General features: G+C 36.4%; 1 protein-coding gene across 1 annotated transcript in view; it reads right to left on the reverse strand.

Moving 5' to 3' along the window:
* The window catches only part of LOC144635655 (uncharacterized), a 33,891-nt gene that overhangs the window by 6,561 nt on the left and 10,322 nt on the right, over positions 1 to 17,008 (reverse strand). Inside the window, exons 7-9 of the mRNA XM_078494737.1 lie at positions 4,960 to 5,130; positions 3,371 to 3,550; positions 2,489 to 2,659 (exon numbers count right to left, since the gene is read on the reverse strand). Of these exons, the coding sequence (XP_078350863.1) occupies positions 2,489 to 2,659; positions 3,371 to 3,550; positions 4,960 to 5,130 (522 nt within the window). The remainder of the gene's footprint in view (positions 1 to 2,488; positions 2,660 to 3,370; positions 3,551 to 4,959; positions 5,131 to 17,008) is intronic.

Genomic DNA, 17,008 nt, shown 5'->3' on the forward strand with positions numbered 1-17,008 from the left:
TTACTTCTACCACAGGGAATTACCCCTTGCATCGCAAGCAGAAGGAGTTTTGAAAAGCTTAATTTGGAATTTAACATGAAGTTTGAAAAATATGATTATTTTACATCATTCTGGTAGCTTCCTCGTCAATTTAATTTTCAAATTAAAAATGATACAAATTGTAAACAAGACAAATTATAAGCCGTGTGCATTGCGTTTTCTGTAGTTAAACGGCGGACTCTAATAGCGTGAGGTAATATAAACGTTACAGTAGACCGTGGGTTGATATATTATTTTATTATATAGAATGCAGTGCTTTAGCGAGTGGTAGCAAATCGAGAAAAATGGTATCCACACATGTGTGGATATCATTTTTGACCAATCATCTCGCAGTTTGCCACGTTTCATAGCTCAATGAGCCAAAGTTTATCGATATTAAGTCGAAACATCTTCGGATCTTCCTCGGCAATCTTCGGTTAGCTTCGGAAATCTTCGGAAATTTTTGGAAAATGTTCGGAAACATTCGTACGACCTTCAGACAACATTTTGAAAATCTTCGGAAATCTTCGGAAAATCCTCGGAAATCTTCGGAAAATCGCCAAAAACATCGTAATTAGTTGGTCTATATAATAAACAGAATATTACATGGTTGCTTGGAGATATGAAATTTATCTTCTCGTGTTCAAAACCGATATCTCACTCGTTCGCTGCGCTCACTCGTGAGATATAGATTTGAACACTCGAAGATAAATTTCATATCTCCGCACAACCATGTAATATCCTCTATAGAATGACCAGTTTTTAATTAAACGGTTACAACTTGTTTAGGGTAAAAAGGTGAAGCATTTATTGAGCAATACGCCTTGACGCTTGCCTGCAGGAACTCGTCAGCTGCCGCCCCAGACTTCGCGCAAACAACGAAAAGCCCACCTCCAAGCTACGTTCGGTGAAAGAAACAAACAACTTCTAACGCATAGGCCGGGAAATTAGCAGAGGAAGAAATCCTATAAGACATGGAAGAGAAAAAAAATTGCCTCATTACTTGTTTAAGTACTATACCTTGAGTAATTATAGAGCAATAAATCAGCACAACAAATTCTGTTATTTTAAGCTTGTTTTATTTTTCCCATACCAACAAGCGAAATACCATCCGAAATTCAACATTCATACCGATGTTGTAAGTTCGAACATTTTCCCAACAATTAATCTCTTGCTATATTATTCTAAACTGTGATTAACCAGCCCTCATTCACAGTTAGTTCCCAGGTCGATCTGTTCAATGTAGATCTGCAAGAATAATAAAAATGAGTAGTTGCATTAGGTTTGTATTCTCTAAGAACTCCCAGGATTGATTGACCGCTGGTCCATGAGTTCGCGGCCGTCACCGCAGTTTTATAATTACAAAGTTATTAACTGCCCTTGTAAAAATTGATAATTAAAATGTTTATTAATCCTAGTTATCCTAATCATCTGTTTAGTGATCAGCTGGTATAAGCCGCAGGGTAATCAGCAAATATAAATGCTCATTTCAATTTTTTAAATTGCCAATATGATTAGAAAACTTTTATAGGTTCACATCAGTTTTTTCAAAAGAAATTCAAAAAAACTACACTAATAGCATTTTACTAATTTACTGCAATAAGTCACGATAGAAGCTAAAAAAGTATTACACGCCAAAACTTTGACGTTCCCTTCATTAAAACAAATAAACTATAAACATTTCTGAGATATATGCGAAGTTTGTATTTTTAACTTCTGCATACGCTCGATAAAACCACGAAATTAAGTATGTAGCTTGTGTAATCACAGTTAGTTTAATTACCGGGAAGATGGCCGCGGAAGGTAAAAGTGCCTTGGCGGACTTGAAAATTTTCAAACTCGATCCTTTTTCAATTAAGAATAATGGCATTTTATAAGACCTACCTGCTAAATCTTGTTTTATAGAAAGGGTTTCGCGTTTCTTGCAGGAGAAAAATATTTTACCACACGTAAGGTTAATAAGGAAAAGAAAATTACGCAAGAAACATAGTCTTGTTTATTTTTACCTGCTTATTCCTTTTGTTGTACTCTGCTTCCGCTAAAGTCCTGTTGAGGCAGAGATAAAATCACATTTAGTTATTACAACAAGATACCAAGATCTCACAAGTTGGACAATTTTGGGCCTAAATTCCAATATTTAGAAACAAGATATAAGTTGTTGTAGGATACGCGATGTTTTATAAACATTTTTTTTGTTATCAAGCCGGCGTTTTAAAGCGCGCGTTATAATTGTTATTTAAAAATGATCCCACTACACAGCGGTCAAATGGACACTTTCCATCATAAATTGTTCATATTTTTATTCCTTCATTTATTTTCATTCACCTTAACTTTTGTTTGATCCTTATGGTGCGATTTACATTTTTATTCGACTAACAGTGTAGTTGTTAGTAAACTAAGCTAGAAAAGCTGCTATTTCTTTGTCCATATTTTTCTGAGCCAATTAGATGGTAATTGTACTCGTCCATACCTCTGCATGATCGCACTTTACATTTCTTCTTTTCAGAGTATTTTCCCTTGCAGTTCTTTCCGTCTCCTGAGGGGGGTGGGTTGGTGCAGGTACGGGTACGAGTTTTCTTCCCTTTACCACAGGTTCTGCTGCACGCTGAAAACTTCGACCACGGAGTGAATCCTCCATCAACTTAAATGGTATAAACACGTCAATCAATCAATTAGTTGTCAATAGCTTTAGCAACAGAGGCGCCGTTCTAAGGAACAGTCTTCCTTATGATGTAAGACAAGCATAATCAAGCAAGAACTCTAGGTACGGCATTCGCGGAATGCAGCTTTTTATTTGCCCTTTTTTACTTCGTAAAGTATTTTTTGTAATTGTGTAATTTTATATAGCTGATGATGAAGTTATCCGTATTTAAATAAAGATTATCAAATTGAATATGTCATTATATGTCATTATTCGCAGGCTTTCTTGAGTAGGTATAAAAATGTTTTTGAGCAATATATAGGAACAAATGTACCGTATAACGGTGATCCCTGTATTAAGAGTTATTTGTTCATTTCCCGCTCCTTTTAACAGTCTTAGCTTTCAGATAGTGAATATCGAGAATGTCCCTCGAGTCAGATGCACCACACTTGACTCGTCTCAGTCTTTTAGGCTGAGAAAAAAATCAGTTAACTACACATGGTAGATGATAAAATTGAAGTGTTTGTGCAACACCCGGGACCTCATAAGCGCAAGAGCTGGTGGTCATGTCATCACTTGAGCGATTCTCTTGTGTGTTAGCGATGGAGTGTAAGCGGCTTTGCGTTGTCGTGTTTCGAGCCTTAATGGCCACCTAGAAATATTACAATGATGAACTATAATCCAACGCCTGAAGATATCACCATTCCTCACCGTTTTCCACTGGGCAATGTACAGTGTTGCACTCTTGCTTCTCCTTGTTGTTTCCAACACAATCCTTGCCACCATGTGCCGGAGGGGGATTGGTGCAAGTCCTGGAACGCTCCTTAATGCCGCGTCCACACGTCACACTACACTCGCTCCAGTCTCCAAAGTTACTCCATCCTCCGTCCACTACAACAAATCAAGCAACAAACGCCAAATCGAAGTCTGGTTTTCCGGAAAAATAAAAATGGCCATTTCATAAACAGCAATCAATCATGTTACATTAAATGGAAACAATAGAGCGCCAGTGTAAGACATTAATGACACATTTTAGTGTAATTTTTACAGCAACTTACGGGAGAGATGAACAGGTAGATTCCCAAAACGAACATCAAAATATAAGACCGGCAATTAGCACAGGAATTATAATTTTAAGCTTGTAACTAAAAGAGTTAGATAAGCGCCTTTTCAAAATGCTTTTCTTGAATAAAAGAATGATTACGATATTGAACGTCATTATAATTGCTGGAACACAAAATTAGAAAAACTTTTACTATTTGACAACTTGCTGTGTCTTATTTGTTTGACTTTGTACTCCGACTCTTAAAGAAGACTTGATGTTTATTAAGTAGCCTTCACAAGACAAACTAATGTTGGCAAACTCAAGTTGGTGTGTGTGAACGACACAACAACAGTTGGCAAACTGTTGGTGAGAATAGAGACAGGTTCTATTTGTTTTCAACAGTTGGACAAGTTGTTTGCCGTTTGTTGCGTCGTTCACACACACCAACTTGAGTTTGCCAACACGAGTTGGCCATTATTTTTCGTGTGAAGGCCGTTTTACTCTTGGAAATCCAAAGGAAAGAATTTATTATATATTTGTATAACTCAATTATGACCACATTCCTTTCAGCCCGTTCATTTTTGTCTCTTGAATTGTAACAGAATTTTGGACATGACGCACGAACCGCACGCATCACCCTCTCAACAACAATTAAGATCTTCTTCTTAGCACCTTCTGTCGACTCCTAAAGTTGTACTAAAGACGTATGGAGAGGGAGAGTTTGCAGTGGTGGCACCGAGTCTAGGGAACACGATCCCACTCGAACTAAGATCTAGTGTTTCCATTGACATTTTTAAAGAACATTTAAAAACGTACCTTTTTAACCGGCTTTTTAACTTTTTTAAGTTTTACAATGCATTTAACTTATATATTCCCTGACCCGGCGTCATATGTGGGTTGAGTTTGTTGTTGGTTCTCGTCCTCGCTCCGAGGTTATTCTCCGGGTTCTCTAGTTTTCTCTCTCCGTAAAAATCGACACTGCTTAACTCCAATTCGATCAGGAACAGCGGACGAAGACCCACCCTGTGGAAGTGCCACTGCAAATTCCCATTTCTTATTTTATTGTTTATTTATATTATATAGTTATTGTGAAGTGAAGTGCAACGGCATTTCCACCAAGACCATAACTGTGTCATATCAAAAATTTCGCAAGTACTCTTAGGAAAAACTCGAGTTTACTTGTTAAGCTATATTAGATGTGTAAACATTATACAGTCATAAACTTCCTGTTACATATCACCATTCAGCTGCTTACCCGCACATGGGCCGTTATTACATGTCCTCGTGTCTTTGCTGGGTCCAGAACATTGTGCTCCACCATGAGACGGAGGGGGATTGGTGCAGGTCCGCGAGCGTTCTTGCTGTCCATTTCCACAAGCAGCGCTACATTGTCCCCAGTCTCCAAAGTCGCTCCAGCCTCCGTTTACTACATCAAATCAAACAACAACTGACGTAAAATAGAAATATATTTTGCCAAGAAAAACTGGATTGACTGATTTTGATTGATTTTGATGAATCATGCAGTACATTTTCAAAACTAATACCACTAAAATAAATATCTATTATCGGAGGATAGGTATTCCCAGCTTGTGTTCAAAGACGCTTCGACTTTTTGCGATGCTTTCAACAATTTTTAGAATTCCACCGAGATATTAAATATTAAGTTAGAAAGTCATTCGAAGAACGTAATCACTATTACCCACTTTCTCTCATCGCCAGACATCGCGGACATTGGAGTCGGCGAATTTTGATGCGTCGTACATCAACCGCTCACGAAACTTGGTAATAGCCGCTGATTCGAAAGCCTGACTTTGGGCCCATATACATCGACGATACACAAGAACGCGGCCTACATAGAGGAATATTTTGTGAAGTAGGGGAACCACTGGTCAACAATATTGCATGTTAATAAAACTGGAGTAAAAGAGCTTTCAAACGATGGCTTTTGCAGCAAAATTGAAGCAAAGACGGCTGAAATATGGTAGTTCAAAGATAGCAGAGTTTAGGATTTCGACGTGGATTACCGCCTGGTGTAAAAAAAAATCATCAAATGAAATCGAAAGGAGATGTAAATCGATAGGTGAGTAAGAATCATGTATAGTTTTATCAAATCTGCTTGTTAATTAATGTGTTCTGCTAGCAGGCACTATTTTGACGTGAAACAAATCAAATCACACGTGCTAGCTGATCTGTATACAAAAACGGTCCAGTTTCTTACCAGCACATGGGCCATTATTACATTCCCTGGTCTCTTTGTTGGATCCAGAACATTGGGCTCCACCATTAGACGGAGGGGGATTGGTGCAGGTCCGTGAGCGTTCTTGCTGTCCAGGTCCACAGGCAGCGCTGCACTGGCTCCAGCCTCCGAAGTTACTCCATCCCCCATTGACAGCAGCTGAAAGAAAAAGCCAATAATTAAGCTGCTCGAATAATTAGATTTAAACATGGCCACTTTAAGTGATATCTAGTCGGTCGTTAGCAACTATTGGAAACTATGGATTTCCATATAAAGTCTCTAAATGTAGGTCTTCTCTTGCTTCTAACCGCCTTGGTGTAAACGTCTCTACTCGTTGCCGCGACTGCAATGGCAATAATATCGTGTTTTCTTTCGAGCCGTAACACAAAGTATTTTAGTGAAGAGAGAACCGTTTTTTGTTCGGGCAAAAAGTTCACGTATTAAACGCGTTTGGAAATCGAAAGTTTGTTACCCCTTGTTAAACAAAGTATGCCAGTCAATGAATGCATCAACGGCTGGGAAAAGGCATGTTGGATTGATTTTTGCTTTACAACTAATTCGTTCGTGGGATACAAGTCAGTGAAGAATCAATTCAGTACAAAAAAACTAGAATTAGTACGTTTTTTCATCCTGCAGCATCTGAATTTTTCAATGCAGTAGATCTCCTCGCAACTGCTTTTGTAGAAGCCGGTCATGTAATATCCTCCCCGGTTGCATAAACTCCAACCCTTGTTGTCAAACGAATGGGTGACATCTTCATCGTAACAGCCGTCATAACTATTTGGGTGATTCTGTGGACGGCAACACTTTGCCTGTTCAATATTATACAGGTTTCTGCCACTTATCCGGATGCCTTCCAAATAATAACCATTAGGACATACGGCCCAGACATTTTTCCTATAAAATAAAACAGAAAAGAAAAGGAAAAAATTGAGTGAAGAATATCTACCAAATTACATGCCCGTCACTAGTAAACAAATTTTTAAGTATGAAAAAGATAAACCAGTTCTTTTCTCACATAAACTCGTTTTTTATATAGCAAATCAAACAACGTTATTTGTAACAACTCAACAGCAGATTAGGGTACACTTTAACTTCGGATATAGTTGTAAAATAAAATCACAAAAAGAAAAACGTAGTTTGCAGCGAGTATTGAATACTATCCGTGACGAGAGAACAGAACTCTTTAAAATTGTTAACACAGTTAAAGTCAATGCAATATTTTTTTTCTGGCTTAAGAAAAAGGCACTTTTTATAGAAAGGAAGGAGTTTTAATTCGAGTTTCTAAATTGAGGGTTTTTTTACACTAAAGTTTACATTACAAGAACAGAGGTTTAAATGAACGATTGATGTTATTCTTGAATGTATTACTTTATTACTGGGAGAAACGCTCGACAGCCGGTTTTAATTTGAATGCTCACCGATCCAGCAAGTATGTCCAGTCAGGATGTACACAGGATGCAGGTTGATTGGCATAACTTGGTTCAGTGGCTCGGCAGCACCTTCCATATTCAATGCGCCCAAGTCTTTCATCTCCTGCTTGCCGGTCATTTCTCCACAATCCCTTGAGGTACGTCCTATCATTGGGGCACACAGACCACTGCCACCTATCCAGGCTGACCTCCCAGTTTGCTTGGTCACAGCCCAGACTCGTGTCAGGCTGGAATATCACCAACGCACTGATAAGTTGAATAGCGAACACAAACTGCATCGTTTATCCACTTTATTTAATGTTTCCACCACGCAGAGAAAGCTGCAAAACCTGGAAATAAAAATGTGTTCACAACTTATAAGAATGCTTCGCTTGCAGTGGTTACCGTTCTATGTTGACACTAAAGTAGCGCAGTGCTGTATACTTTACAAGAGGACACAGTTTACTTTTCCGGATTATGTTTAAGTTTCATTTCATCTTAACAGTTCACGGCACACACGGAATACTAGATTTTTAAACTATAATTTTTTTGTCCTCGTTACAATATAAAGGCAACAGAAGATGGAAGAACATTTTTAGTTCAAGCAATTCGAACATGGAACAGCTTACCAGCTATGTAAAGAAACAAGCCTCGGCAATGAAATTTGAACATGTGAATGAGCTTTTAACGTCAGTAGAAACTGTCTGTGCTAGGCAAGTTAAGATGATGTTGCCCAAAAACGATTTATCCGCCTTCAGTTAACTATAATGTTTAAAAGTTACTTTCGCTTTCTTTCTGATGGTTTTAGATATGCCTGTAAGGCAAGTTGGTACGACGCTTGATATTGACGCTTCTCTGCAGGCAAAACGTCAGGCAAGTTGACGTAATATATCAAACACGAGAGGCAGTGTTTTATCGGGATATCCAAACACCGAAAACAGAGACGCAATTCGAGGTGTGTGGATAGCCGATGAAACACTGCCGCGAGGGTTTAATATATCTTCTATATCGAAACAAAAACTAAGGAGTAAGCGAAGAAACAAAATGCTATTTAACACCGGGTATCCAAACCTCCTTCACGGTTATGATTTTCTTTGTTTTAACTGAAAAAACAGCTCTGAAAATTTTGTTTGTGAACTTTGTAGTCTATTTGCAGGCGTGATTCCAACTAAAGGTTCAAAAAATCTGTTTGGAAAAAATAAAATCAGAAGATTACGGTCGTGGTGATTTTGAACAGAGGTTGTTAGTTCTCGTTAATCTGATCTTTCAAGCTGAGTTCAATTTGAGCCTTGACATCGGTAGTCACAAGGGTTCACTGGGTTGAACCGAGAATCTCTTAAAGCAAAAAAAAGCTCAAAAAGAAAAAAAAAAAACAATATTTAAACCCAAAAATCGATAATACTTATAGACTTCTGACCAATCAGGTCGTGTTCTATTTTGAGTACATGAACGTTTTGTATCAAACAAGGAATGAGTGTGACTGTTTGCCGTGTCCATCAGAAGGCGGATTTAGTCTACATGATGACAAATAAATCTTGTGAAAATTGGCCAATCCTGCATACCGAGTTGAAGAAATTGGCTTACTTGTTCGCGCAGTATATAACAAAGATCGTAAATAAAGGAAAACCCCAATCAGATGAGATATATCAAGTTGGAATTTTAAACGTAAAAAAGTTAGAAATGTAAACAAGCTTTGGCTCTCGCACTCTGTGAGATAACTTTAACATCACAGAGGTTAATACCATTAAATTTAATTTTCCATTTACTTAATATACATTTAAGAAAGAAAACAATCACACAGTCTGCCCATTTTTCATATGAAGCTAAGCTAAGTGCACGATCACTATAAACATCATTTTCATTGTTTCCGGTTAAGTAATGGCTTGTGATAACAATTCGTTTACGAGCATCTCCATTACAAGTACTTCAGGATAGAAGAAGTGAAGCATAATGGTAAACATGGTCTGTCTTTGTCAACCGATTTCTTATTGTTTAACTGTAAATAGTTTCCTAATTACATTTTAACGATAAACAAGATAAACTCAACGTGGGAAATGGTGCATACAGCGAATTTAAAATAAAACTTTTAATTATTACCTTTTCTGGCGCGATTTGGGGTCTACGAAAGGGGTTTGAGTCTGTTGAGTTAATGAATTTACCTCTGCGTGTGTTCGTTTGGACACACTGTACCATAATTTGACACCAATTTAACAAGCACTTAAGTAAAAAACAAAGTTTGTTATTTTACCATCCATATAATGTTAATTTTTTTTCCACTAATTTCTATTCTGTCACCTTGCTAACTCTCCACTTTATAATGATATTGGAGACATGAAAAAACTTATCGTTATATATTTTATTTTTATTTTTACAAGTTTAATAAGAAACGGAAAACTTCGCAAGGTAACTTGTCCGCGGAATACAACTTTCAAAATAAAATTATTACATTTTAGGCGCGATAAGTAGTCACCCAGACAGCTGAAATTATAAATTATTTTTGCGGGTGTCTCTGCATATTTTTAGTTGTTTAAGTATAAGTCATTTTTAAATGAGTACGTTTGTACTTAGCAGCCGTATACGATGGTGAATTGCCTGTTACTGAAAGTCATAGCATTAATTTTTCTTCTGAAATATTAACTGTTCCTTGCGTTTTCCATCAAAGTAGAAAGGAAATTTATTTGTTAAGCGGGTACAGAAAAATAAAGCAAGCGACATAAGTTTAGATGAAAAGTTTACCCGCCAATTTTGCACGATTTTCGCTAATTCTCAACATCGCAAAAATAAGGTACATTTAGGTTTTCAAAATCAGCTTTAGAGTAGAATAGAAAGTGGACAGTTATTTTTTGCAAATCATTAATAAGAGATATTGCACAGAAAAAAATACGGTTCCTTCAATTTTGATAGCTCACCATTTTATGCGAACGACAAATTCCTCGATTACCTATAAACTCCTTTTTAATTTACAACAGGAACAGGAGATAGGCACTTTAAATTACTCGATCCCCTCCGGGAATTCAGGGCTCCTCGATTTACTTAAATCAGTAAACAGAAAGAAGAAGCGCAATTGATAAGCTAGCTGAAAACTAGACATTTTTTTAGTCTTTTCTTTCGTGCACAGCACGAAATGGCCGTAAAGCCGCCGTAAAGGTGCCATAAAGGCCGTCTTTACGGAATTTTACGCACCTTTACCCAGACGTAAAGTTGAACTATACGCATCTTTAACGCGAACAGGTTTTCTTACATTATAGTTATTTGCGGAGCGAGTGCTGTCATGTGCATTTTTCACAAACAGGAGGCTAATATTGCGCTTCTCCCAGAAGTAAAATTAGAAATGACTTTTAAAACGATTTAAATCTAAAATTTAGCGAGTTTAGAGTATTTTGCCATTATTTCATGTGGTGACGATGGTTGTAAATTGAACTATTTCTGCTTCGACAGTGAAGATTAGGCATTTGTACATTACGATAGCATTTTTCGAGCATTTTAGTGAGGCAAAAGCATTGAGCAGTATTTGAGTATTTTAGTGGCATTTCCCGGAAAATTAATTTTTTTAGAGAAAATGAAGACTAAAACTCAAAATTAACAACAAATAACTTTCTAGAGATAGTCAACTACTTTCTGTACTTAGCCTCGTAGATGATTTCGAGGATTATATTTTTTTTGGCTGTATTTATGAACTTGTATACGTTTTTGTTGTTACTTGCAACACTTGTACGATTTTGTAAGTGTTAACAGTTAACACCATGTTAAAATAGAAATCAATTCGAAAAAACCGTTTGTATAATGAGCATTATCCGAGCATTTTAGTGACTTTTTGGGGGGAGACCGAGCATTTTAGTGGGAAAAATGGAGCATTGAGATGGAGCATTTTAGCGAGGAAACAAACGCATAATGTACAAAAGCCTAGACTGAAGATGAAACCATGCAAACCTAATTGTCGCGTAGTACATAGCAAACAACGGATTAAATGACAGAGAAATTTGCACCTGAACCGGATTGCACTTTACTTTCCTGATAAACGTCGCATTGAACAATATATTAACTTGTGAGTCGTTATCACTTTACGCAAAAAATGATGTTTTTTGCCCACTTTGAAAGGGTCCAACCGATTGCACAAAGATATTTTCAAGATAGAGCGAAGTTGGAACAAAACTAATATCGTTAAATGGAAAACTACAAAATTACTCAAGAAAAAACTATGTATGTATGTCTGATAACCAAACAATAATTCCATATTACCTTTTGGCTGAACTTGTTCGGCAGAGATCTGGTCTCGACGCTCTACTTCTGTAACAATTTCGGCTGCGCTTTGCGGCATATGCTTTTTTAAACCCAGGGAGTTACACTGTTTTTATTAAATGAAGCATATTTCTGTGTTAGACGGTCGTTTTCGTGGTAACAGAACCAAGATGTTGACAGAAATAAGGAAAATGTATCAGAAGCGGCTGTTGCTTTGTGCGCAAGGAAAAGAAGTTTAAAAAAAAATTAATTTTGGAATTTAACATGCTGCTAAAAACAGGCTGATTGTATGACTTTGTAAAGGTTTTAAAATTTCGAAACAAAATGTAACAAATTGTAAACTAGCTAATATTGCAACTCGTGTACTTGCTGTTTTCTGTAATAAAACGACGGACTTGCTTAGCATGAGATAATGTAAACATATTAAAGGGGATCGTGACGGCCTGTGATAATAATTCATTTCGCAAACTACCCGCCTTTGATTTTTTAGGATAGAAAATATGGAATATAAATTGAGAAAATATGTTCTTTCTTACACCTCAAATTATTATAGCAGAAAATTCCTTAAACACTTTGAAAAAATATTTTAACCCATCGTGGGAGATGGCGCATACTTCAAAATAAAAATTAATTGCCTGTTTAGGCGCGATTAGGGGTCTACCTAGATGTTGGGGTTGAGCAAACAAATTTGTTTTTATTAGCGTGTTTTACTTTGAAATGCGTGCTTCTATAATAAGCAGGCAGGGTGGCAATAGTGTCGAATTCATACACCGCATGGTAAAATGTATACACCTAATTGAAGAGATGTAAACCCTATAAAAAGCATAAACCAGGAACGATAAGACCGAATGACTTTCTGGGTAGACAGCCTTGGTAGGCCTAGTAATAATTCTTTAATTGATAATCAAAATATTTTTCTTCTTTTAGGCCCTTTCGCGCATGATTTATGCAACCGGTCATACAATAATGTTTATTCGGTCACAGACGGGGATTATTTTTTCCGACTTCCCAGTAAACATTTGGGTCGCCTCGTTCATGGTTTATGCTTTTCACGGATCAACGTTTCTTAAATCAGGTGTATCACAAATATCATAGCGAGTGAAGATTGTGTCCCGACTGTGTTGAAAACGTTCTAAATATGAGACACTAAGCACGCGACTCCGATCGCCGAAGTTCACGTGACAAATAATCCTTTGCGTCAATTAATACTTGAGAAAAGCGCCGTAATGGAACCGAAAGCTTCTGAAAGCTAACAACCTTGATTATGTTTGTTATCTCATATTTAGTAATTGTCACAGCATTCGGCTCCTCTTGAGTTTTTTAATCCTTGTTATTACGAACTATTTGATAAGTCCATGTAAAAAATAGGATGGACTTATCTTTTATTGCTCATAACTGCAAAATATAATTCTTACACATTTGAATTACTTTGAAACACGTGATTGGTCGAGAGCATTCAGTCAATATACAGTAGCATGTGAACTTGACATGATAACCCAATATCTCAGCAGATATCCATGTAGTGCTGTCAAACTTTTGAAAATATGGCTGAGCGATTCGCCTAAGTTTCCGAAGAGGAATTGAAAGTTTTGATCGAGAATAAAGATTCTAAAAACAACAAGCGAACAACAAAAACAAGTTTGAAAATTTTTAATGATTATTTGAAGGAGAAGAACCTGGAGGAACCACAAGATAAAACCGCTTTGGCCAATGTTCTGACGAAGTTTTACGCCGGCGCTAGAAAAAGTGGTCGATGGCAAATTGTTTGAAAGCGTATAAAAAAACAATTATTGAATTCGGTTTTCGCACGATATCGTGAATCATCAAAACCTCGTGCCTGTTATCTGCCTCAGCCTTCGGCTTCTGCAGAAAACACAGACCTCGGTTTTGATAATTCACGATATCATGCTCAACCTCAGCCAATAATTGCTTATAAGCGCACAGTGTACGTTTTCTTTGTTTTTGATATCTTACGTAAGCAAAAGCAAATTCAGTAAATATCTTATCAGTTCACAATTTTAGATAAGGTTTCAGTAACTCTTTTTAACTCCAAACAGCAATCAGCATCACATATTTCATTTTCATATCGAAACGTTTCCAAATCAATAAGAATTCATCACCTTTGCATGTGAGCTGATTTTTTAGTCATGTATTTCTATTTGTTTTATTTTTCCTGATACACGTTTAGGGCACTATAAGGGTATACTAGAATGAGAGCAACTTCGATTTCTAAATAATAAGGCGTTTAAGAAATATTGTTTGTTTGTTTGTTTGTTATGTGATGGCCTGCTATCGTAGGCTTTTAACTTTTCAACTTTTTGTTTTTCAAACATCTCCACCACGAGCCGTACAGGATAGAGAAGAAGTGAAGCATAATTAAAAAAAGGTTTCTCTTTGCCCTGACCGATTTACTATTGTATATATTTTAATAATTTTCTAAATACATAATGATAATAACAGAACTCATCGTCACGTGGGAGATGGCGCATACAGTGAACTCAAAGCAAAAAATTATTAGTTTTTTAAGCGCAATTATGATTTTATTAAGGGGTTGAGTCTTTCTTTTTTTGCGTTGACCCGTTTGAATATTTTACTTTGAAGTTGCCGTACCTTACTTGTTTTCTAAAATTTATTGTCCAACTTTCCTAACGTAAAACAACTCAGTTCACATCACGATGGATTAAGTAGCAGTTGTGGTAATTTGACATTAACGTAAAAAAACTCACACAGTACCTCATCGGTGGAAAACACCCTTTATACATTTTAGGGGCGATAAGGGATCAACCATACAGGTAAAAGAATATATTTCCCTATACGGGTGTCTCTTTGCGTATTTATTTTATTAGTCGTTTAAGTAAAAAGGCACTTCGCATCTACTTAAGTTGCGTACATGACAACGATGATCTTTCATGTGTTAAATAAAACGATATTTTATTTCCAGTTGTACGTACTAAAAGTGAGCGTTATTGGAGATAAATTGATGAAAGAAATTATAACAATTATTGTCATTCGATGCATTTTTTCTTCCTTTTTATTGGCCGAGTTCCCACCACGTGTTCGATTTGCAAGTAACTGACTATAATAAATAAATAATATAAAATAAATAATGATCTATTCATGTGCATTATCGTCTGACAGTGATTTTGCTGCAAATAATATTGAAGTTTATTTCAAAAGAAAGAAATTCCAAAAACTGTCAATTGTCAAATGGAAAATGAATAGATGGTTTTATTCCGTCAACTGTCAAAGCTGCCCACCTTATATGATCCCCTCCATTGTTGATTGACAGACTTGAGGTAGAAGTAAATAACGTTGTTTGTTCTAATTGGTGTTCTTCAGTTCTCGTGTGAAGACACCATGTGGCAAGTACATGTATCCGCCACGAGGTGCGGGAAAATGACCTGGAAAACTATTTGTGTCACTTTCCTTTGGCTGTCCGATCGAGAAAAAACGGAAGAATTGTTTTCTCGTGGCATTCCGTGAATAGAGTTATTATAATGTCTAGTGAACAATTAATTTATCCATTACTTACGAATCTCGCAATCTATCCAACTAAATGTGTAAAGGCAACGTCCACTTTTAAAAAAAAGTACGAAAAATTGGCCGTCGCAGTTCACGTTCTTCAAAATACGCAAAATTTGGTATTTATGCATTGGACAGCTAAGAAATGTACAGAAGATATTCATGAAGCACGTGCAGAGCCATTGTATTACAGTAAAAACCCGTGAGTAAGAACCTAATTTTTCCAGCTTGGCCTAAACAGGTTCTTACAAAATGATAGTTAACACAAATTTAGGTTTTTTAGGTTCTTAACAGTAGGTTCTTATTTTCTAAAGAAAAATTTACATTGTTGCAAATAGAACTTTTAGTGGAATTCGGCGTATTCCTTGTATACAATGTGCATACCACATAATAACTGTTTATGTAAAAACGAAGCACTAATCATTCAGAACATGACATGAACGCACAGTACTGCCTTGTCCAAACTTATTTTCCTAAAAGCAAACATTTTTAGTCAATTTTAGAAAATAAGAACCTGTTTCCAAATTTTAGGCTAAATAGGTTCTTATAGCAAGGGGTTCTAATTTGCGAATTGTAGCCTAACAGGTTCTTAAATGTTCTTACTCGTGGGTTTTCACAGTACTCATTAATTAACCTATTGTTTGGCGACGTTCTTGTTGACGTTGCCATCGTGACTTAAGTTCTTGCTGTTTACAAAGGGTCCGTGTGTTTAGTGAAAAATCAGGCCATTCGTGGGAAATTTCACGGTATACCACTCGAAAACTTTGCATAACTAGTATTATCTTTTGACGTTAGACGTACTATTCTGAAAGACGAATAATAGGAAGCGATAAATCTTCTTGAGCTTTGATCCAGCTTTAATAAGAATGAAGCCTTTTTAGGTGTTAAAAGTTGTCGAACCTTACTAAGGTTTATCACCTTATAAAAAGTTGCACCCAACAACTTTTAAAATTAGTCGAAATTATAGACGGGATCTGGTGATCTAATAATAATAATAAAAAACATATTTTGTCGATTAAAAAAGAGTTATATAGCAAAGACAGTGATAATATAAGTAATAAATCGCCACAACAAGTTTCGTCATTTAACTTTGCTTTATTTTTCCCACGCCAACAGTAATAAAAAGTTATATTCGAAATTCAACATCCATACGAGGAGATGTAGCGATGCCGTAAGTTCGAACATTTCCGTTAAGTAATCCCTTGTATTATGCCATTCCCAAACTGTGATTACCAACCCTCTCTCACAGTTATGGGAGGTGAACCCCATTTGTCCCCAGGTCGATCTCTTATTTGTAGATCTGCAAGAATGATAATGAATAATTGAATTAAGTTTAAATTTTTAATGCGTCGGCTGCGCGTTAGCACAGTTGCCGTAAAAACAGTAACTGTCATAAACGGCACTCCTACGTTTTACAATTTAGGTATATCGGTACTTGTCTTGACAAATCAGAATCGAGTAATTTTGTTTAATGTACGACAAATTAATATGCCAAATAAAGCAACGATAATATATAAAAGAATAATTTAATAAGAAATTATGATATTTTTTAAGCCGCGACCAAGAATAAAAGCAATTGCTCGCTGCAGGTTCAAAGTCCTTTTATTTAACAACTTTTAATCGAAATTTTAAAATTATTAGCAGAAGAAAAAGACATTCTAAAGTATCATAAAATCCAAGATTCATGGAGTATCCGTAATGGCAAAATCTCTGACGTCACCTTTATGTCAGATGATGTCATATATGAGACGTTGCCACCTTTAAAATGTTTTCATTTCCAGTGCACTACACACTAGCCAAATTTCAATGTTATAGCTTAAAAACTCTCAAAGATATAAGCAGCAGACATTTTTTCCGCCACCCTAGCTCCCACCGGTCCGTAATAGCAAAGCTAA

Source organism: Oculina patagonica, chromosome 13, assembly GCF_052425735.1.
Source record: "Oculina patagonica isolate OP01 chromosome 13, crgOcupat, whole genome shotgun sequence".
Classification (NCBI taxonomy): Eukaryota; Metazoa; Cnidaria; class Anthozoa; order Scleractinia; family Oculinidae; genus Oculina; species Oculina patagonica.